General features: G+C 41.8%; 1 protein-coding gene across 10 annotated transcripts in view; it reads left to right on the plus strand.

The window, feature by feature from the left end:
• Positions 1-1,568: 1,568 nt before the first annotated feature.
• Positions 1,569-24,106, plus strand: part of ARMH3 (armadillo like helical domain containing 3) — a 219,318-nt gene continuing 196,780 nt past the window's right edge. For 5 of the 10 annotated variants that reach the window (XM_023546793.2, XM_064269402.1, XM_064269405.1 and 2 more), the window contains exons 1-5: positions 1,569-1,682; positions 20,902-21,014; positions 21,790-21,816; positions 23,350-23,406; positions 23,526-23,672. In XM_023546793.2, coding sequence (XP_023402561.1) covers positions 20,913-21,014; positions 21,790-21,816; positions 23,350-23,406; positions 23,526-23,672 — 333 coding nt within the window. In that variant the 5' untranslated portion in view covers positions 1,569-1,682; positions 20,902-20,912. Of the gene's footprint in view, positions 1,683-1,796; positions 2,414-20,901; positions 21,015-21,789; positions 21,817-21,836; positions 23,257-23,349; positions 23,407-23,525; positions 23,673-24,106 lie in introns of those variants that run through there. The other 5 variants (XM_010589042.3, XM_023546794.2, XM_064269403.1 and 2 more) reach the window with 5 other exon arrangements.

Here is a 24,106-nt window from a genome sequence, read left to right on the forward strand (position 1 = left end):
AGTAGACCATGGCTATCTTAAGTAAAAATGAAATTTATTAGAAGAATTTAAGAGGCTCGTAGAACCTGCAGGAGACAGGAGGAACTGGCTTGGAAAATGAGCAGGAACCAAGGCATTCTCTAAAGACCAAGAAATAGAAAGCACAGCAACTATTTTTTCAGCTGGAACCATCCATCCAGCATACCATGGTCTCTGGTGGTACAGAATGTGGTCATTGTGCTGGAGGACGGCACAAGCTATTTAATCACTCTGAACTATTGTTTTCTTACATATGAAGTATCTACTTCATAAAGTCACTATACGGATTGAATGAGAATATATATACGTGTGTATACACACATATACATTATAATATGTATATTATATATACACACAGGAAACCCTGGTGGCGCAGTGATTAAGTGCTACGGCTGTTATCCAAAAGATCAGCAGTTCAAATCCACCAGGTGCTCCTTGGAAACTCTATGGGGCAGTTCTACTCTGTCCTATAGGCTCGCTATGAGTCAGAATCAGCTCCACAGCAACGGGTTTTGTTTTGGTTTTTATACACACACATAATGTACATTATAGATATAATATTGGAACAGTGCTTAGCACATCTTGTTTATTTTTTTATAATTTTTATTGTGCTTTAAGTGAAAGTTTACAAATCAAGTCAGTCTGTCACACAAAAATCCATATATACCTTGCTACACACTCCCAATTACTCTCCCCCTAATGAGACAGCACTGGGTAATGAGACAGCCTGCTCTCTCCCTCCACTCTTTTTTTTCAAGTCCATTTCGCCAGCTTCTAACCCCCTCCACCCTCTCATCTCCCCTCCAGGCAAGAGATGCCAACATAGTTTCAAGTGTCCACCTGATCCAAGAAGCTCACTCCTCACCAGCATCCCTCTCCAACCCATGGTCCAGTCCAATCCACGTCTGAAGAGTTGGCTTCGGGAATGGGTCCTGACCTGGGGCAACAGGTCTGGGGGCCATGATCACCGGGGTTCTTCCAGTCTCAGTCAGACCATTAAGTCTGGTCTTATGAGAATTTGGGGTCTGCATTTTTTATTCCACTGCTCTCCTGCTCCCTCAGGGGTTCTCTGTTGTGTTGGCACATCTTATTAAATCTTACCTTTTGCGTATGAAAAAACCAAGACTCAGGGAGGTTAAGTAACTTGCTGAATTAACACAAGGTGCTTTGCACATAGAAGGCACACAGTAAGTATTCGTTGAATGGACGCGTTTGTTTCCAATTTTTCACTAGTACAAGGTTGTAATAAATATCTTTGAACATATATCTTTCAAGGTTTTGCCAACGTTTCTAGAGGATACAGTCCTTTCTATAAGTGGAACTGCCGAGTCCAGACAATCCGGCATATTTAAAAAACTCCTAGTGCGACTTGCATCCGGTCCTCAATAGATACTTCTTGGGCCAATTTTCTTCTCGCGATGTCTTTCGAGAGCTGTAGTCTTTGCGATGCTTGCTGGGAATTGTGGTCTGAGATAGTTCTCAGGAAGCGGGCGTGAACGAGCATTTCACACCGGCGGGCTTTAGGACCTGGAGTGGCACGGCGAATCCGGGTCGGGGGAGGTCGGGAGCGCGCCCGTGAGCCGGGAGTAGCGGCAGTGTTGGTGGCGTCGGGAGCGAGCGGGCCCGGGAGCGGCGCGGGTGGAGGAGGAGGAGCCCGGGGCTCGGTAAGCGGCACTGGCTCGGGCTGGTCCCCGAACCTGGCCACCCCCTGCGAATCTTGCCCTACTAGGCCTTTGCCCCGAGGAGGCTCTGTGGGGCGGCCTGGGGGCGGGGCCTGCGTTTGCAGAAAGGAAGACCGGGGTGATCCGGTGGGTGGGGACGGCAGCTGAGGCGGGCCAAGGCTGCCTATGGCGGCGAGGGCTGACCTGGGGGCGACTAAACTGAGCGAGAAGCCGCACACCCCCCTCAGGGGCAGTCCCTCGGAACACCCGGTGTCAGTCAGTTTCCTCCAGCACAGCGCCTCTGATGGGCCCTTCCCGCACCCGAGGCTCTGACATTTGACCCCAGCACTGGGCTGACCGTGAGCTCTCCAGCTGCCTCTCCTCCCAGGTTGTTTCCGCTCCTGAGTGGACTTCAGCCCAGCTTGGCCGAAGAACGAGGGCGTGAAGCAAGACCTGTGAGGGGTAGAGGAAGGCGTTTGTCTGAGGTCTTCAGGTGGCCCAGAAGGGCCCCATCTCACCACTCTTTTCAGTCTCTGTCTCCACACAGACTCAATGAAGCTACCACGTTTTTTGGGGGTTAGTTGGTGTGATTTAGGGAAAGGAACCCGTTTCCGGGCAAGTATAGGGATGAAGCAAGAGGAGACAAAACTGGCTCCCCGGAAAGGAGACCTATCAGTTGCTGAGGAGTGCTGCTGTTGGAGAATAGGGAAGTAGAGACTTGGGCCAGGCCCCAGGTATGTTTCTGGATCATCAGACCCTCCTCAGTTCTTACCCCCAGAAAAAGTTTTTAGCGTAATGAGATTGGTTTCTTTGCTGTTCTGTGCTCTCAGTGACTTTGTAAACTAGGGCAAATACAGTTTGCGTCTGTCCTTAACTTTGCAGGAGTTAACTGAAATTGTATTGGGTGTGCCATCAGTTGGATTTGTGTCCTCTGTGAAGGCTCTGGGAATATAAGATCAGCCAGAGTCCAGGGAAAGGATTGTTAGGATCCCTCTTGTTAGGCTTGCAAAGGGGGAATTCTCATTCTTCGCTTGGTGAATAGGGGAGCCTTTGGCATTTTCACTGAACTTTTAGCATTATAATTCATTTTCTTGTTCAGCATTTGTATAATGAAAGTAAAACTTGAAAACTCCAAAGCAGCTGTGTGAAAGTTGAAATTTCACATGGGGTCTATCTGGTTCAGGAATCCATAATTTCTGGGAAAACGGTTCAAATAACAAATTGATTCGTTTTGAACTGATCCAAATTGAACTATTTATTCAACACACATTTGTTGAGCACTTACTATGTAACTCACATTGGGGTTAGAAATATGAATACTTTTTCTCAAGGACATTAGAGAGACATATTCAGATGAAAATTTGTAGTGCTCTGTGCTACATATCTATATAAAGAAATTGACACTGAAGAGAATACTGCGGAAGGGCCATTGTCTGGGAGAGTCAGGGAAAATAGTCACAGGGAGGAGATACTTGCATTGAATATTGAAGGTTGAGTAGGAATTTGCACAAGTAAGGAAATGCATTCCAGTCAGAGATAACAATATAAGCAAAGACATGCTAAAAGTGTTGGGGGGGGGGCGGGGAATGGTGTTTAAGTCTCAGAAATTTGTCCAAGATGTGTGTTGGTGAAATTGCTAGGAGTTAAGGCTGTGGGAATGGGGAGCCATCGGAGCTTTCTAAGTTAAGGAGCGACAGAAGGGCAGGTTAAAGTAATGAGAAATAAGGCAGTAAGATTCATTAGAGTTGTCGACGTTGAAAAGTGTGGCAGTGGTAACAGAAAGAAGGGGAATGGATTTTAGACCTATTTCTGAGATAGATGCAACAGGGCTTAGTGACTATTTGAGGGGAGGGACTGTGTAAGGTTTCTAACTTGAGAGACTGGTGGATGAGGATTTCATTGATTAACGAATGATTAGGAAAAGTAGACCAGATTTTTAAAGGGTTGGAGTGGGCATGGAAAGAGATATAGAGGAGATAATCACGTATGCTGAAATCATGTTTGCAGATGTACACATGGAGATGTTAGCAGGCAGCTAGAAGTAAGGAGGCCAGGTGAGCTTGATATTTTGGCAGCAGCTCTAAGTGGGGCATGTATGAATAAAATCTTTGGAAAAGATGTTTATTTGGTTTGTTCATAAAGAAATCTCAGAGTATGCACTCCTCAAGGCAGGGACCGTAACTTAGTAATTAGAAAGAAGTCCAAGCTGCACTGAAGGCATTGGCAAAAAACAAGGCTCCAGGAATTGATGGAATATCAGTTGAGATGTTTCAGCAAATGGATGCAGCGCTGCAAGTGCTCACTCGTCTGTGCCAAGAAATTTGAAAGACAGCTGCCTGGCCAACCGACTGGAAGAGGTCCATATTTATGCCTATTCCCAAGAAAGGTGATCCAACTGAATGTGGAATTTATCAGACAATATCGTTAATATCACACGCAAGTAAAATTTTGCTGAAGATCTTTCAAAAGTGGCTGTATCAGTATATCGACAGGGAAATGCCAGAAATTCAGGCTGAATTCAGAAAAGGACTTGGAACCAGGGATATCATTGCTGATGTCAGATAGATCTTGGCTGAAAGCAGAGACTACCAGAAAGATGTTCACCTGTGTTTTTTTGACTCTGTAAAGGTATTCGACTGTGTGCATCATAACAAATTATGAATAACATTGCGAGGAATGGGAATTTCAGAACACTTAATTGTGCTCATGAGGAACCTGTACATAGATCAAGAGGCAGTTGTTTGGACAGAACACGGGGTACTGTGTGGTTTAAAGTTTGGAAGTGTGTGCTTGAGGGTTGTATCCTTTCACCATACCTATTCAATCTGTATGCTGAACAAATAATCTGAGAAGCTGGACTATATGAAGAAGAATGGGGCATCAGGATTGGTAGAAGACTCAACCACCTGTGGTCTGCAGATGGCACAACCTTGCTTGCTGAAAGTGAAGAGGACTTGAAGCACTTACTGATGAAGCTCAAAGACCACAGCCTTCAGTATGGATTGCACCTCAACATAAAGAAAAAAAAAAAACCCTCAAAACTAGACCAATAAGCAACATCATGATAAATGGAGGAAAGATTACAGTTGTCAAGAATTCTATTTTACTTGGATCCACAACCAACGCCCATGGAAGCAGCAGTCAAGAAATGAAAAGACACATTGCATTGTGTAAATTTGCTGCAAAAGACCTCTTTAAAGTATTGAGAAGCAAAGATGTCACCTTGAAGACTAAGGTGTGCCTGACCCAAGCCATGGTATTTTCAATTGCATCATATGCGTGTGGAAGCTGGACAGCGAATTAGGAAGACTGAAGAAGAATTGACACCTTCAAATTGTGGTATTGGAGAAGAATATTGAATATACCATGGACTGCCAAAAGAATGAACAAATCTGTTTTGGAAACAGTACAACCAGAATGCTTCTTAGAAGCAATGATGGTGAGACTATGTCTTACATACTTCAGACATGTCAGGAGAGATCAGTCCCTGGAGAAGGACATCGTGCTTGGTAAAGTAGAGGGCCAGCAAAAAAGAGGAAGACCCTCAACAAGATGGATTGATAACAGTGCCTGCAACAACGGGGTCAAGCGTAACAATGATTGTGGGCATGGCGCAGGACTGGGCAGTGTTTCGTTTTGTTGTACGTAGGGCTGCTTTGAGTTGAAAGCGACTCGACGGCACCTAACAACAACAACAAAAAACAACAACAAAAAAACCCAAACCCAGTGCTGTTGTGTTGATTCCGACTCATAGCAAACCTATAGGGCAGAACTGCCCCATACAGTTTCCAAGGAGCAGCTGGTGGATTCAAACCGCTGACCTTTTAGTTAGCAGCTGAGCTCTTAGCCACTGCACTACCAGGGCTCCTGTCTTACACTAAGGCTGTATTATTATAAGATCTTCATAGGTGTTAGATATCAACCTAGCATGAAATCAATTTATTTTGCATGATTGCAGTTACCATTTCAGCTTCCTTTAAGAAGATTATGGGAGTCTGTCTTATAATTTTCATTTTATACTTAGGTGGTATTCATGAGGCTTGTATGCTTCAGGAGGAAAGGAAATGAGAAGATATGAGTGACATTATGCTGCTTGAAGAAGTGCAGGACTTGAGCAGGAGATAGACAGTAGTAATTTACAAGAGGCTCCTGTTTACTGAGAAAAGGATCTTACAGTGAATTCTCATTTTGGGAGGTGTCAGAAAGATGTGGTTTTCAATCACAGTTTCCTGAAATCTTGTCACCTTGGGGTTGGTTCCTCCTCCTGAAGGTGCAAGTGTGTTCCTTCTTATGTAAGATAATTTGAAAAGGAAGCTGAGATAGTCATGTTTGTTTAAACCTCTTCATCTGTATTATTAGTTTGTGAAACTAGGCAAACCCAGTAGATACTGATGGGACTGGTTCCAATTCTCTGAAGTTAGTTCACATCTAGTATACAGACTTATGGGTGATATACCTAGAGTAGAGATTTCTTCCTGGTTTTCCCACTTGCTAGTCTTGGGAGTCATCGAGTTACTTCTACTTTCAAGTGTTGGTTAAACACGCACTCTGAGATGAGCATTATCTAGAGCACACATAAGATATGGACCCTGCCCTCTAGTAGCTCATGTGCTCACCTTGTTAGTTTGGTTCTCTCCTAACATCCAGAAAGTAGGGGTGATGCTTGTCAGGCCACATTCTAAGTTGACTGACTTTTGAATAAAGTGGGAATGCTAATATTATGGATATCAGCTTGGAGTTTCTGTAGAATTGTAACTAACTGAGTTTAGAATTTGAATGTTCTGTTAGTTAGCACTTGATTTTTTGCACTAATAGGACATTCTTACAGGGCGAAAGGCCAGCGGAGAGAAAGATTTAGTAGTTTCACCAATCACTAGCTGTGTTACTTTGGCCAAGGTAAAATCCTCATAGTAAAGTAATAGTACCTGCTTCATCTGGTTATTACAAGGTTTAGATGTTCTTTTTGTTAGATGCCGTTGAGTCTGTTCTGACTCAGCAACCCTATGTACCACAGAACAAAACACTACCTCATCCTGCACCATCCTCACAGTCGTTATTATGCTTGAGCCCATTGTTGAAGCCACTGTGTCAGTCATTCTCACTGAGGGTCTTCCTCTTTTTTGCTCACCCTCTGCTTTACCAAGCATGATGTCCTTCTCCAGGAACTGGTCCTTCCTGATAACATGTCTAAAGTACATGAAATGAAGTCTCTTTGTCCTTGCTTCTAAGGAACATTCTGGCTGTACTTCTTCCAAGACAGATTTGTTTGTTCTTCTGGCAGTCCATGGTATATTCAATATTCTTTACTAACACCATAGTTACAGTATATGTAAAGCACTTTGAACAGTACCAACTATATAGTGAGTACTCAGTAGTGTTATTTATCATTATTATCATCTTGGATGGGAGTCTGTGCTCTGAAAGATTAGGAGGAATGAGTGATGAATTCCATCCCCAGGAATTAAAAAAAAAAAAAAAGATGTTGATCTCTTCACAGAGGGAATTCAGACAGGTGGCTTCAAGAATGCAGGCCCCACTCTATCTTCATTTTGGAGATATATAAGACTTGGTGTGACTAGCAGTAAAAACCATTACAGTGGAAAGGGGTTATAGGCTTGTTTTAGAGCCAGTCTGTGGGATGGAATTGGGGGAACCGTTGTCTCCTGCTACTGAGAGAAATCTCAGAGAGAAACCATGTGGAATAGTTGGATGTGAATCCAGTAAGTGATCCAAATCACCGATGCCTTCAGAAAATAGGAAAGAAGCATATAAGGAGCTAGCTTGAGAAATGAGGGGTTGGAGGCTGGAAATAGAAAAACCCTGCATTCTCTTAAATGCTTATAGTGCTAGTATTTATCTCCAGAGAGTGTGGTAGGCCTTGCAGAAGTACTTGAGGATTGGGTAACTTCTACCAAAAGAGGTAAGATTAAAAACAAAACAAACCAAACCCTTGTACCTAGAGGAACTAGGAAACTTTTAGGAGAGTCAGGGCAGGAGAGGGGAGATTGTGGCCATCACGTTTCAGTTTCTGGCTTGATATAAACATGTTACCTTCTCTTGGGTATTGGCTCATGTCCAGGCAATGGCAATATTTGATTTAGGCACAAGTCCTGGGCAGATAGCTACATATGATTTTTATCTCTTTCACTAGGCATTCCATAATATACTATAGTCAGCAGTCTTGTAGCAATCTCCTCTCACAGATAGTCAGAGTGGCTAAGATCCCAAAGGAAAGGATGCCCACTGGTGAGTTAATTGTGAGAGAATGAGATGCGGATAGGTGAAGGTTGCTCCAGTGCCTTTTCTAGAGACTGTAGAAGTTTTAGTCATCCTCTTAATAATCTTCTTTTGTCCAGATGCTTCTTTCCTTTCAAATTCTGGTTTAAAGCTTAGGTGAGTAATTCTCAAACCTTAGTGAGCATGAGAATTACACGAGTTAGGGTTTTTCAACCTTTGCACCATTGACATTTTCAGGTAATTCTTTGTTGCAGGGAGAGAGAAGAGAGGCTGTCCTGTTCATTATAGGATTTTTAGCAGCATCCCTGACCTCTACCCACTAGATGCTAGTGCCGTACCGCCTCCTGTCCAAGCTGTGACAATCAAAAATGTCTCCAGACATTACAAGATGTCTCTGTGAGACAAAATTGCTCCGGTTGAGAACTACTGACCTAGGGTGATTGTTAAAAATGTAGGTCCCTAGTTATGGTTGGTAAAGTAGAGGGTCAGTGAAAATGAGGGAACCTCTCAGTGAGCTGGGTTGACACAGTACCAACAATCATGAAGATAGCGCAGGACTGGGCAGCGTTTTGTTCTATTATACAAAAGGTCGTGAAGAGTCAGAACCAACTCAACTGCAACTAACAGCAACAACAAAAATCCTTATCTTGAAAAGTCTGGCTTAGTAGTTGGGTAAGTTGGCTTAAGAATGAGCATTTTCAGGAGGCAGGCATCCCAGGAGATTCTGAAATAGTTGATAAAGGCTGTGCTGTGGTAAATCCTATGTTCTCCTAAGCTGGGGGCTGTATAGCCTTGTACTTGACTAGCTCTCCATTTCATTTCATGTTTCTGCTTATTACCAAGTTTCAGTGCATTGACTGGGCTCAATTAAAATACAGTAGTATCAATTAAATCCTGTAGTGGATATCAGTGTTTTTTAACTTTTTTTTTTTAATACCGTATTGGACACATATATCAACTTGCCTAGGTGCTCAGATTCTCCCCTTTTCCTCTCCAAGTTTTCTACCACTTCATCGATTTATATGTCCTTCTCTATTTCACTTTACCATTACCTGTATTTATATACATATGTATACATCAGACATTTATCTTTTACTATCTACCGTGGCACCTCTACCCACTGACCAACTAGAGTGATGAATCTCAGGGTAATCTGGACACACCGAAGTTTGTTCATTAAGGTTAGTGATTATATACTCTTTCCCCTTGCTCACCTGGAACTTCTTTCATAGTTTCTCTGCAGGTCCCCAGCTCTGTTTTTGGTGGTGTTTGTTGTGTGCCGTCGAGACGATTCTGTCTCATAGCGACCCTGTAGGACAGAGTAGTACTGCCCCATAGGGTTTCCAAGGAGCGGCTATTTGAACTAGGTTACTCTTATTTCTGCTCATTCCTCTGCGTTTTGAAAGACAATATACCATAGTGGTTAAGAACAGTGAATTTAACATCAGGCTGTCTGGGTTTGAGTCCCTGCTCTGTCCCTTACACGGGGCGAGTTTTAAACCACTCTGTGCTTCAGTTTTCTTCACGTAAAGTTCCCGGGTCATAGGGTTGTTATAAGGATGAAATGAATTAATGTATGTAAAGTACATAGAACAGTACCTGGTACATGTTGTTGTTAGCTGCCATCAAGTCAGCCCCTGACTTATGGCTACCCCTTGTACAAGGGGATCAGACCATTGTGATCCGTAGAGTTTTCACTGGCTGATTTTTGGAAGTAAATCACCCAGTCTTTATTCCCAATCTGTATTTCTCTGCTGAAACCTGTGCAGCATCATAGAAACATGTAAGCCTCCACTGACAAATGGGTAATGACTGCTCTTGAGGTTCATTGGCTGGAAATCAAACCCTGGTCTCCTGTGAGAATTTTGCCATTGAACCACTACTGCCCCCTGCCTGGTACATAAACCCAATACCATTGAGTTGATTCTGACTCTTAGCAACGCTATAGGACAGAACTGTAGTTTTTTTTTTTTTTTGTGATAAAATTTTATTGTATTTTCAGTGAAGGTTTACACAGCAGTTTAGGTTTTCATTCAGCAATTTCTACACAAGTGATTCAGTGACATTGGTTACATTCTTCACAATGTGTGAACTTCTCATTATTTCCATCCTGGTTGTTTCATTTCATTGTACCCTTTCTTACTGTCTCCTTCTGGGTGCAGTTAAAAAAATAATTATTATTATTGTGCTTTAAGCGAAAGTTTATAGAGCAAATTAGTTTCTCATTCAACAATTTATATAAATTGTTTTGTGACATTGGTTGCAGTCTCTGTGATGTGTCAACACTCTCCCCTTCTCTATAGTGGGTTCCCTGTTTCCATTCATTCGGTTTTCCTGTCCCTTCCTGCCCTCTCATCTTTGCTTTTGAGCAACTGTTGCCCGTTTTGGCCTCTCACTGGCCCTTGGCTTCTGCCCTGCTCGAGCAAGTGTTACAGAACTCTTTTTAGGTCCGCCAGTAAGTACCCTGTTCCTCCAGTAAGCCTCGACCCAAAGGAGCTCGGCTCTAGCTCCACCAAGTGCCCAGAGGTACCCTATTCCGCCAGCAAGCTTCCTGCCCCAAGGCACTCAGCTTTCTCTCTGTGGGCTCCCAGCCCTCTGCGCTGTCTCCTGCTTATCTCCTGCCTCTGCTGCCACTGTTTCTCTGCCAGCCATTGCTTCTCACCATCTTCAGTGTTACAGTTCTCTCTGTCTCTCTCTCCTGGTTCCGGGAGTTTCTCAGTACAGGGACCCCGGGTCCAAAGTATATGCTCCATTCCTAGTTATCCTTTTTTGGTGGTGGTGAGATCCTCTCCTCCCTCCTCTGGGATGGCTCATTTTAAGCCTAGCAGGATGGCAAAACTGACCAGTCCCTTCATTAGGGTTCTATAGACCTTATTTGCATGGTCCCACCTACACATGGGTGCTATGAACTTTATTTGCACTATTAGCAAACTATCCAGTCCCCTTGGTATGCTGTGATTACCTTATTTGTACAGTCCCACCCAGTCACTTGGATGGGAGTTACAAGACCATGATGAGAAAGACCATATAAAAGCCCAGACCACCCCCTGGCTTTTCTAACCATGGTTCTTTCATACTTGGAGGTTTACTTCCCCCTTGCAAGCATTTTACCAGTCCAAAACAGCCATAAACAATTAGTGCTTCAATAGGGCAAAAGAGCCCTAGGGTGAGGTTACTCAGGTACCAGCCATTCAGTTCTGCTGCAGGTGTCCATCTGATCTGGTCAGGTTCTCTAAGAGTTATCTTGGCTCCACCCTTTCTGGTGTCTTTTAAAGTTTAACTGAGAGAATATTATTCCGTTGCTTTGAGCCCCCCGAGGTATCAGCATAGCAAAACTTTTAAGGGACTTTAGGTTCGGCTACTGTACACAGTCTACCCTTTCATAGTTGCAGTTTTTATAATCATAATTAATCCTATTAACAGTCATTACTCACAGCTGAATCATATAATCCTATCAACATCTTCCCGCTCCCCCAGTTCCCTAGACCCAACCGGGAAAAAAGGAATCTGTTCAGTGGGGATCCTCCCTTGTCCCCCTCATTTTAAGTATAAGCACACCCATATAAGCATGTAAGCCAGCCACTTCATGCCTTTATCTCCCCCAGTTTTAGATAGCCAAAGTTTTAATTGCCCGTCCCCATCAAACCAGTGGAACCCTGGTGGCACAGTGGTTAAGAGGTCTGCTGCCAACCAAAAGATTCAGCAGTTTGAATCCACCAGCCGCTCCTTGGAAACTCTATGGGACAGTTCTGTTCTCTCCTACAGGATTGCAGTAAGTTGCAATCAACTTGACAGCAGTGGATTTGGTTTTGTTTATCAAACCAGTACTTCGAGGAGACAAGCATATTTGTCAGTCTTGAAGAATCTCCTGTTCTGGTTGGCACTTTGAACATCTGGATCTCTAAGCAAAATGCAATCCAGAGCAAGCCATCAGATTGCTGCAGTCTGCACCAGTTCGTGGTGTCAAACGTCTTTCTCTTCATTCAGTTGGGTTCTGATTAGCTCATCCCTACCCATCTAGGCTAGGTTACGATAGGTACCAGCTGTTGGCTTATACGCACCTCCTGGCTCTTCAGACCAGCCAGCCCCTTCTCTCTCTCTCTCTCATCCCCAGCCCCCTTGGGCTAGGTCAGCCGGCTCCGCCTATAAACTCAGGAGTCTACACAACTCCCTGGACTTCTGAATGGCCAGCCCTTCCTCTTTCTCTCCATCCCTAGCCACTGTGGGTTAGGTCAATGGGTGCCAATGGAACATGTCCAAACTCAGCCCCTCTCTTCATTGCTATACTTTCTGCACTTCTACTCGTGAATTGAACCAGATGGTCACCACAAGTGAATATACCAAGCCGTCTAATCACCGGCTCCCTTTAACTTCCAGTTCTGGAAGGGAATTCCTCTTGATGGGAACTGACTTTTCCTGCTTCACTGCATCTAAAGGCAGATTGCTTACTTGCTTGAAATTAAAAAAGCAAAAAGGTAATTTTTGTTCTTCTCTGCAGGTCCTTCCTTCAAATGCAAATTTTCTGTTCTCTCAGCAGGTCTGGGTAGGTCTGAATGTCTTTTCAAATGTAAAATTTCCTGACTCTCAAGGGTAGGGCTCAGGTATATACAGGGTTACTGCTTTGAAATGAACAACCTGTGTTTCTTTAGGCAAATCTTAGTTCCCTTTTTAGCATATCCAATCAAGTATTGGCTGAAGTTGGAGTTACATGCTTTCTGTAACCTATAATACCCAGTATTTGTTTCTATCATACATTTAGGCTTGTTTTACAGTGCTAGGTGGGGAAAACATTCATTATTCATAGTACATTCAAATAATCCCAAACACATAACCCTTTTTTAAAACATTCCAGTTTCATCTTCTCCATTCCTTGGCTGTCTTTCCCTTCATATGTATATGGCCTTGGGCCTGTGGTTGGGTAGAACCAGAAGACCTTGGCCCCCTATCAGTCATCCTATTTAACTGGCCTGGATTTTGCCCCAAGCTATTCCAGAAAAGGCTTTTCTTCCCTCAGCTGCAGCATAATATTTCTTACTTTCCTTTCAGCCGTTACGGATAACAACCAAACTAACCATCTAAGAATCCAAAGTTTCACTTTCTACACCCCTTCATTCTTTCTCTTCCCTAAGTCCCATGCCCCCATGAGTCTGGAGCCATTACAGTGATCCCCACTTGTTACACCAGCTGTAAAAATGGCATGGCGGAGACATTTGACCGCCTCTGACTTCACGAGAAGGAAGGAGAGTCAAGATCAACAGCCCAGGGCTGACTGCTATGAGGCGGAGGTCAGACATGTGTCCTCTTTTCACCATCTTTACTAATTCTGACACCAACTGTCCCTCCGACAGCACTCTCTCCTTCTCTGCTGAGTTCGAGAATTCATTGCAATGGCCACACAGAACTCATAGACAACACTCATGATTTTGGGGTTTATTAGGGAAGTAACAGGTTACAACTCAGGTTCAGGAATGCTCAGGATACAGTTCTTCTATCAGGACAACCTCTTCTCAGCCATGCCCGCAGGCACACCTCTCACTGGCTCTTGGCCTCTGCCCTGCTTGAGCAAGTGTTACAAAGCTCTTTTAGCTCTGCCAATTAAGTGCCCTGCTCCACCAGTAAGCCTCAGCCCAAAGGCACTCAGCTCTAGCTCCATGGGTCGGCAAGCCTACTTCCACCAAGTGTCCAGAGGCACCCTACTTCTCCAGCAAGCTTCCTGCCCGTCTCCTGCCAGTTTCCTGCTGATCTCCTTGCTAGTCTCCTGATTCTGCTGCCACAGCTTCTCTGCCACCACTTCTTGCCATCTTTAGCGTTACCGCTTTCTCTCGGTCTCCTGGTTGCAGGAGCTTCTCAGCACAGAGATCTTGGCTCTAAAAGGATATGCTCCACTCCTAGTTTTTCTTTCTTGGTAGTGGTGAGATCTCCTCCTCCTGCCTCTGGGATGGCTGATTTTAAGCCTAGTGGGATGGCAAAACTGACCAGTCCCTTCATTAGAGTTCCATAGACCTTATCTGCACGGTCTCATCCCCACATGAGTGCCATGAACTTTATTTGCATTATTAGCAAGCTATCTAGTCCCGTAGGTGTGTCACAATTACCGTATTTGTATAGTCCCTCCCAGTCACTTCGGTCGGAGTTACAAGACCATGGGAAGAAAAGCCATATAAAATCGATCCATCATACCACACATGTTGAGGGAGTTCCCTTCTATTCCTAGTTTGGTGAGTGTTTTTATCATGAAAAGATGTTGGATTTTGTTAAATGCCTTTTCTGCATTAATTGAGATGATTGCGTGGTTCTTTTTCTTTGTTCTATTAACGTGGTGCGTTATATTGACAGATTTTCTTATGTTGAACCACTTTGCCTTGCTGGGAGAAATCCCACTTGGTCGTGGTGTATAATCCCTTTAATACGCTGTTGGATTTGGTTTGGTGTAATTTTGTTGAGAACGCTTGTATCTAGTATATTCATAAGGAATATTGATCTGTAGTTTTCTTGTGATGTCTTTATCTGTTTTTGGCATCAGGCTAATGCTCACCTCATTGAACGAATTAGTAAGTGTTACCTCCTATTCTGTTTTTTGGAAGAGTGTGAGAAGGATTGGTATTTCTTTAAATGTTTGGTTGAATTTGCTGGTGAAGCCATCTGGTCCTGAACTTTTCTATATTGGGAGGTTTTTTATTACTGATTCAATCTATTTCCTACAGGTTAAGATTTCCTATCACTTGTTGAGTCAATTTAGGTATTTATGTGTTTCTAGGAATTTTTCCATTTCATCTGGGTTATCTAATTTGTTGGCGTACAGTTGTTCATCATATTCTCTTATAATCCTTTTTATTTCTATAGGGTTGGTAGTAATGTCCTCACTTTCATTTCTGGTTTTAATGATTTGTATGTTCTTTTTTTCCTTTAAAGTCTAGCTAAAAAAAGTCTAGCTAAAGGGTTGTTGATTTTATTGATCTTCTCAAATAACCAACTATTGGTTTTGCACTAAAAACTTTTGTCTCTACACATTTGGACATGTTTTTAAAATTGAGGAATAACTTACATAACGTGAAGTGTACAACTTGACTTTTTACATATGTACGTATTTGCATGAATTCCACTTAGGTCAAGATAGAGCATGTTTATAAAAAAGTACCCCAGAAAATGTCTTTGTGTTCCCTCTCATTTCCCCACTGAGGGTAATATTCTGACCTCCGTCACCAAAGATTAATTTTACGTTTTTTGAACTTCATAGAAATGGAATCATGCAGTTCGTACTCTTTTTTTTTTTTTTTTGGACATTTTCTATTCAGCATTATCTATGAGATTTATCCAAGTTGCTTCATGTATCAATAATTTGTTCTTTTTCATTTCTGTGTGGTATTCTATTTTATGAATATATCATAATTTATTTTTCCATTCTATTGCTGATCCATATTTATGCCTATTCCCAAGAAAGGTGATCCAACCGAATGTGGAAATTATAGAACAATGTCATTAATATCACACACAAGCAAAATTTTGCTGAAGATGATTCAAAAACGGCTGCAGGAGTATCTCAACAGGGAACTGCCAGAAATTCAGGCCGGTTTGAGAAGAGGACGTGGAACCAGGGATATCATTGCTGATGTCAGATGGATCCTGGCTGAAAGCAGAGAATACCAGAAGGATGTTTACCTGTGTTTTATTGACCATGCAAAGGCATCCGACTGTGTGGATCATAACAAACTGTGGATAACATTGCGAAGAATGGGAATTCCAGAACACTTAGTTGTGCTCGTGAGGAACCTTTACATAGATCAGGAGACAGTTGTTTGGACAGAACAAGGGGATACTGATTGGTTTAAAGTCAGGAAAGGTGTGCGTCAAGGTTGTATTCTTTCACCATACCTATTTAATCTGTATGCTGAACAAATAATACGAGAAGCTGGACTATATGAAGAAGAACGGGGCATCAGGATTGGAGGAAAACTCATTAACAACCTGCGTTATGCAGATGACACAACCTTGCTTGGTGAAAGTGAAGAGGACTTGAAGCACTTACTAATGAAGATCAAAGACCACAGCCTTTAGTATGGACTGCACCTCAACATAAAGAAAACAATAATCCTCACAACTGGACCAATGAGCAACATCATGATAAACACAGAAAAGGTTGAAGTTGTCAAGGATTTCATTTTACTTGGATCCACAATCAACAGCCATGGAAGCAGCGGTCAAGAAATCAAAAGACGCATTGCATAGGGTAAATCTGCTGCAAAGGACCTCTTCAAAGTGTTGAAGAGCAAAGATGTCACCTCGAAGACTAAGGTGTGCCTGACCCAAGCCATGGTATTTTCAATTGCATCATATGCGTGTGAAAGCTGGACAATGAATAAGGAAGACCGAAGAAGAATTGATGCCTTTGAATTCTGGTGTTGGCGAAGAATATTGAATATACCATGGACTGCCAAAAGAATGAACAAATCTGTCTTGGAGGAAGTGCGGCCAGAATGCTCCTTAGAGGCAAGGATGGCGGGACTGCGTTTTACATACTTTGGACATGTTGTCAGGAGGGATCAGTCCCTGGAGAAAGACATCATGCTTGGCAGAGTACAGGGTCAGCGGAAAAGAGGAAGACCCTCAACAAGATGGATTGACACAGTGGCTGCAACAATGAGCTGAAACATAACGATTGTAAGGATGGCACAGGACCGGGCAGTGTTTCGTTCTGTTGTGCATAGGGTCGCTATGAGTTGGAACCGACTCGACGGCATCTAACAACAACAGTTGCTGATGGACATTTAAGTTCTTTATATATTAAACTCACACGCGTAATCACAAAACACCCACTTTAATAACTTTTATAAAATAATTTCAGAAAGAGAATGTTTATGCTGTAGTCTAGGCACATTGACTATTTCTTGAACATAACAAGTTTGTTCAAATCTTGGGGCCTTTGCACCTGCCATTACCTCTATCTGGAATACTTTCCCCAAGTTTTTCACATGGCTGATTCCTTCCTATTAGCCTGACCTCAGTCCAAGTATCACTTCTTCAGAGAGGCCTACTTTAACTTTCCAATCTAAAGTAGTCCACCTAGGCAATTTGTCTTCAAAGCACTTAGCAGTGTTTCAGTTTACCTTGTGTGGTCTGTCTCCCCTCCACTAGAATGGAAACTTGATGAGAGCCGGGATCTTCTTTGTCGTGTTTACTGCCGCATCCTCAGTGCCTGACACATAAAAGGTGCTCAATAAATGCTTGTTGAATGAGTACCTGATCTGTGCACATTTTTTCTTTCTAGATTATGGGCATATTTGCTTTTATTCATTTTCCTTCTGTCCTCTTTCTTTTCGCTTCCCTCTCCTTTTCCTTTTCTTACGCATTGGTTCAAGTGTTTTAGGGTGTTTACCTCAGCACCTAGCTACAGCAGCATTTGGAGTCTGTCTCAACAGTGAAGAGAAAGTAATACTTGCCAACAGTCCATTACAAGTGTGAACCTAGAACCCCAGACCATTAAATTTGGAATCTCAAAGAGCGGTGTCCCATGTCATCTTTTACAGATGGGAAATTGAGGCCGATGGAGGAAAAAGTAACTTAAGATTATAGAACATATAAGCGCTTGGCCTAAAAGCCAAGACTTCTGATAGATTAACTGTGTTAACTTTCTGGAAATTAAAGTGAATTTCTGTTAAATCAGTTTTGCTGATACTGGAGTTGGCATGAAGTGTGCGCTAGAGGACAGTAAAATAAATGAATAACCAACTAGCTAAGTGTAACTAGCATTTCTTGCATTTTAGATGTTGGAAGAGCTTGGTTTTAGGTTTTAAAATCTTGACATTTGGTCACTTCATCCTGCAAGGATGTGAAGTGATGGGCATTTAAGAAGTGTGTGGCTGGATTGCTTTAAGATGTACATCTTGAAAATTGTATGACTTGAGTCTTCCAGAGAGAAGTTGTGGTGCAGGTCATGGGACCAGCAGTCCCTGAGGTTTAGGAATAAAAGGTTTCATTGATATGCTGTCCATCGGGGTAGGGGGAGGGTGTTTGAAGCCGTTTGTAAGTTTGGTGGTCGGTGAAATTAGTATTAAAGAGTCTGATTCTTTTTTATGCTCTGCCTGTGTCTTATTTCTGAGAAACTATGTTAAAGCCTAAACTGACATTTCTGTGGAATTACTGTGCCTTTGCTGTGATTGCTTCTTTGCCAGAAGAATTTAAAAGCCTGGATCAACAGAGGTCATAGCCTAGTCACAGAATGATTTTTTCCCTCTGCGGTGTCTCATAGCGTTTTCTTTGTACCTTTATTTCTCGTGATTTGCCTTGTGTTATGGGTTATTATGTGTCTGTCTCTGCCAGTAGACTGTGATTTCCTAGAGGATCGGGTCTGGATTTTCCTCTGTGTAACCCTCTCATGCCTCGACTAGTGCTTGACAGTATTTGGATGCTTCTTATATATTTGTGGTATTTCAGTGATGTTGAGGGAGATGGTAGATGATATGTCTAATCCAGTTCCCTTGTTTTGCTTACGTGTAAAGTGAGAAGCACAATGACTTAGTGTCATGTAGTTGGTTGGGAGACCTGTGTGCCAGTCTCAGTTCTGCTGGCCTATCTTTCCATTATGCCTTGCAGCTCCAGCTGGTGCTGGTTCTCTGAACAACGGGGAAGGGATGTTAAAGAGGAGAAAAGCTCTGGGAGAATATAAACAGATTACACTCACATTATTGTATGCTAGAATTAACTGCTCGTCAGTCAAGTATTATACTTTTACATTTAGAAGCACAGGTTAATTTCTGGGACCCAAAGAAAAACTTCTGTAAGAATTCTACACTTCTCCACCTCCATTACCCCAGAAAAACCCTTGCTTGCTCTAGACCTTGCGGTAGAACATGTCAGGCAGTTTGGGTAGCAAATTCCAGTTGCCTGTGAGGATGACAGAGAGTAATGTGTTGAGGCCCTTGGCTGAATTTCCTCCTGCTCCAAAAGGAAGGAGAGTGATGAAAAGAATTTAATTTCTTAGGAAATTTGGTACTTTGGATTGGAATTGTTTTTCCCCCTCTCCTGTTCCTTTTTGCTTATTAGAAAGTACTGATTCTGAAGTAGGGAAAGTGAGCTTATTAGATTTTGGGTGGGCATTGATTAGCTGTAACCCACTTATAAATCCTCAGAGGGCGATGTTTGTAAACATGTGCATTTCACACCCGGCAACTGGAGATTCCCACTAATCAACTGGTTGAAGCTGGGCACATGCAAGATCTATATCCACTAAGCTTAGAATTGCATTGCTTTTGATTTATTTTAATAGAATCTTCTTGATTTCCAATTTATTTTTCCCGGGTAAGGACATCTACCTCTTTACTACCTATTTAAAAGACACAGGACTATTTTGAACTGAGGCTGTATTTCATGCTTTAAGGCAAAGCCATGATCAATATAGTGTAAATTGCCCAGAAGTGTTTTCTCTTTTTTGTTGTTGTTATTTTTTCTTTTAGTTTTCTCTGGACCATAATTGAATTTGAGGACTTAGTGAGGCTGTGATAGAAATAGGTCTTATTATAATTTTAGGTCAAACCTGGGATTTTTCACTATTTTTTTTTTTTTTTCCTTATTTCAGAAATCACTCAGCGAACAGCATACACTGGGCATTTTCCATGAGCCAATATTTATAGAAATAGTGTAAGATATAATCCCTTCCTTAAAAAACTAAACCCATCGCTGTTGAGTTGATTCTGACTCATAGCGACCCTATAGGATAAAGTAGAACTGCCCCATAGGGTTTCCGAGGAGCAGCGAGTGGATTTGAACTGCTGACCTTTTGGTTGGCAGCCTGAGCTCTTAATCACTGCACCACCAGGGCTCCAGTCCCTTCCTAGATATGCTTAATATCTAGTTGTGTTTTGATATATGTTTGAAGGTGAATCTCTTTTTTGGATGATGTATTAGAGGAAGACAATGCCTGAGGTATAATTTTTTGTGCTTTTGGGTATATCTCTGCTTTCAATAAGATTTTGATTTTGATTTGAAAGATAGTATATATTTTCTAAAAGTCATTGAACAAAATTAGCTTTGTTGCTTTGGATTTATCTGTAAGTAAAACCAGCCACCTCTTCCCCTCCACGCCCAATAGTTGTCTTTGGATGAGATTAAGTTTCACAGCTACAGCCTAGGATTTAAGAAAAGAGAGAGAGCCTTTGTCAATAATATAAAGAACCTGGGAGGTAAGGGAATCTGGTAAACTCACAGTGGAGACCCATGGGATTTTGAGTTTTCACTTGAAAAATTTTTTGAGAATTTCTTGAAGCAGGATGGGAAAATTTGGGCATGATTCATGGAACTGCTTTTATATAGAATTGAAAAATACATTGAAATTTGATCTACAGTAGGGTTACACATATATACAATTACATTTGAAAGGAATATGTTATTCGGTTATTTTGAAATCACATTTAATTTTTGGCCTTTTAACTGCTATTTTCTGCCCTGGGTCTCTTTCCAGAGGAATTTCTGAAGACAGTCAAGTGCAGTGTGATTTATGAGGCAGTGAAGGCCAAGTACTTCGCAGTGATGTGGACCCACTTACTTTGGGGAAATCAATGGAGCACATCAGTCTGCAGCACACTTCCTGCCTTAATGGTCCTAAGCTAGATCAATACTTGAAATTTAACTTTTCCATCAGTCTGTGGGCAGTGTATGTTTTGCAGCCTTCCTTCCATCAACCTCAAATATATGGCCAAACATTATAGATGGAGCTAGTTACATTTTCCTGCTTTGCTTTGGATCTGCTTTAAGCCTTGTCCACTGGCATGTTTTAAGGATGTAAAATGTGTTGTGCTGTAGGCCAAGTAATGATTTAAACCCAGGCATTACCCGGTGGAAGGCAAGGGTTGGACAGATGCACAAGATCCATAGCATGATTGTTTATCATTTCTTCTTCCTGAAATATTTCCCATTCAGAGGAATTTCAATAGACTGTCCATCCAGCATCTTGGAAGGCATTCTGGCACTGACTGTGGCTTTCTTTTCACAGATTGTGTAACCATGGCACAGGTAGAGAAACGGGGTGGCTTGCTCCGGAAATCTTCAGCCTCCAAAAAACCACTGAAGGAAAAAGTGGTGCTGATGTATGATGAGATCTTCATGGTAAGGCCTGGAGCCCTGTCATTCTGTACAGCTGTTTCTTGACTCCTTAGTTTTTTGTTCCAAAATGTGAAATAACTTCACCCCTGCCTGCCACCTTCATGTTCTTTAGAGGGGGAGAGAGTGAGTCTGAGAGTGAGCTCTCTCATGGTAGGGATTATAATCGTGTGTTAATGAATATAGATTATTGTCATATTGTTCTTACAGTTTGTTGCCGTGAGCTGGGTATAACAATTGAAAGGAGAGAAGAAGGCAGGGGAAGCTTCTTCTCTAAGTATCCTTAAGGCAGACTTGTATTCCTTATGATCTGGCTTAAGGATGCTTCTGTCTTAGATATTCCATGAAGATCCTTTTGGCCCTAAAATTCTGTGATTCAGATATTTTTAAAAGATGTGTTATTATTTTCCATCTGAAATTGTTGGTAGTCAGAGCAATTGCTTACCCTGTCGTATTCTCCAACTATGTGGCATAACTGAGGAATTATTAGCAATTTTATTGGAGTTTTATCTGGGTCTTCAGAACTGCTGATTGATCGTGGTCCAATCCTGTGCTGTAAAATATGAAAGTTAGGGTTATTACGTACCCTTCAAGGATACTTGCCTTCTGAAATTCTGGTTTTAAGTAGGACATGTAAAACAAAATAATACTTACAAGAAGAGTTACCATATATTACATTCCTACTATGTTTCTGGCACTATTCTAAATGAACCACTACATACATTAGGTCTAATTTTGATGGGAACTCTGCAGAGGTACTGCTACTGTCCTCATTTTACAGATGAGGAACCGGGATCACGGATGGAAGGTGATGGAGCCTTGATTTGAACCCAAGCGTCTGACTTCCAAGTTCTTACTCTTTCAACTTTGTCACATGGCTCAGAATAAGTAATGTGATCAAATAAAACATTTAACTATTGACAAGCATTAGAGAATTAACTCTACAGGTGAACTAGCAGATTTTGACAGAATTTAATACAGAATTTCCCAGCTTAGTATCAGTGGTATACAGAGAAAGTGAGTAGGTACTAGGATCTTATTAGGGCTCTTTCTGTGTTAAGCAAGCTTGGTATACATACAACTCCTGCTTGAGTGAGCTTTTGTTATAGAAAGTGCCAACTCCATGAGTTCCCTGAGTCTCATATGTAGAGAACAAAATGATATAGCAAGTGTGAGTGTCAAAATATGACCCTTCTGGGGAGCAGGACTTGAGAGAAAGGGATAGAACTCAATAATTGAAGACCTTATAAGAAGGTCAGAAGTGATGCGTCTGTATAGTAATGCTCCTGTATGCCACCCTCAATTAAAGATTCTTAGTACATTATTTTCTTATTAGATAAGGCGGTCTTAATTAATGAAGACATTAGTTCTTGTTAGTAATTGAAAAAGGTCAACTCAAGGTAAGGTGATGGTGGGCCGTTGATCTACTGATTTTATATCATTAACCTTCCCATGAAGTATGGATTCTCTTTTCTTATTTCACCCGTTAACCAGAAACTTCTGACTTCCTAAAATTTCTATTTGAAAATTATTGCTAAGAAATTTTGGATCCTGGTAGCATAATTTTGCTCATCATTTGGACCAATTTGAATTAAGAGCATATAAAGGTTCAGTATAGAGGACTAAACATAAAAAAACCCAAACCTGTTGCCATCAGGTTGATTCTGACTCATAACGACCCTATAGGACAGAGTAGAACTGCCCCATAGAGTTTCCAGGGAGCAGCTGGTGGATTCGAACTGCCAACCTGTTGATTAGCAGCCTGAACGCTTAACCACTATGCCACCAGGGCTCCAAATACATATAGGAGGACAAATAGAAATAGTCAACACAGGATGTTATAAAAACCATTGCTGTAGTACTTAGGTGACCTGGGTTTTGGCTCCTGCACTTGGGCACATCACTTAACTTTGTGGACCCTCTTTCCTAAAAGGGGGTTGATAATAATATCCATCTTACGTGGCTCACCAGGCCACTGTATTTAATGTATTTAAAAGGTCTTTGAAAATTGAACACCATAAAAACGCAAGGGGGGGCATGTCACAATGGGACTAACTTATTTAGTTGTTTAGGTTCACTGCTTGCTAGAAGAGAAAAGTTTGAGGGTAATTCCTTGAACCATTATGTAATTTTTGGTTCAGGGAATATGTATTCATGCATAGTGTCTTCTGTTTGAAAAAAAGACTTGTTTTCTTTCCCCCTAAGGCAGTTTAGAATGACTAGGCATTTTCGAAGTTAATTTTGAAAGGTAAGATCAACTATATAATGACCCTCCTAAATGTACATTTAATGCTTTCGGTGATAGCTAGGGTTGTTAAACTTGATTATTTTCTGATTTCAGACAGAGGACCCCAGTAAATGCAGTCCTCGGTTTTGGGAGGAGCTCTTCCTCATGAAGGTAAGACTTGGTGGCATCTGTGGATTTTCCTGGTAACTGATATTCTTCTCCTATAACTTCTCATGTGTTCTGGGTACTACACTAAAAATGCACTAAGGCCTTTGTTGTTTCCTTGGCAGGTGAATTTAGAGTACTTAGAAGGCAAGTTGGAATCTCTTGATGGTGAGGAGTTAATGAAGATCAAAGACAATATTAATTGCTTATTTCAACACTGCATCCAGGCTCTGGGAGAGGAGCATCCAATTCGAGTTGTCAATGCATTGCAGGTACAAGTCTGGGAGACTGGGGAAGTCATGTTTAACAGGAGAAAGGAATTGTAACAGAATGTGTTGGAGCCTGAGGAAATTAGAATTGCCCTTAGATACGAGGTTTCCTTCTTTTCTGGCCTCCCCCCTCCCCTCCCTCCCTCCCTTTTCTCATTCCTCTCTCCCTCCACTTTCTTTTCTTTTTTCTTTCTTTCTTCACTCTTTCATCAAATATTTAATGCCATGTGTTTTTAGCCATTGACTTGGTTTAAACAAATTGATGCTTATAGTAGTAATCTTGTCTGTTTATATAATTTGGTCTAACACCAAGGTAGATTGTTTGACAGAATTCTTCCTCTTACTTGAGGAAAGGAAGATATAGAGAGAAAAACTAAGGCAAAGGTGCTTAGTCTACAGCAAAATCCTGAAGAGATTCTTAGTACAGTATTTTCTCA

This window comes from Loxodonta africana, chromosome 16 (assembly GCF_030014295.1).
Source record: "Loxodonta africana isolate mLoxAfr1 chromosome 16, mLoxAfr1.hap2, whole genome shotgun sequence".
In the NCBI taxonomy this organism is placed as follows: domain Eukaryota; kingdom Metazoa; phylum Chordata; class Mammalia; order Proboscidea; family Elephantidae; genus Loxodonta; species Loxodonta africana.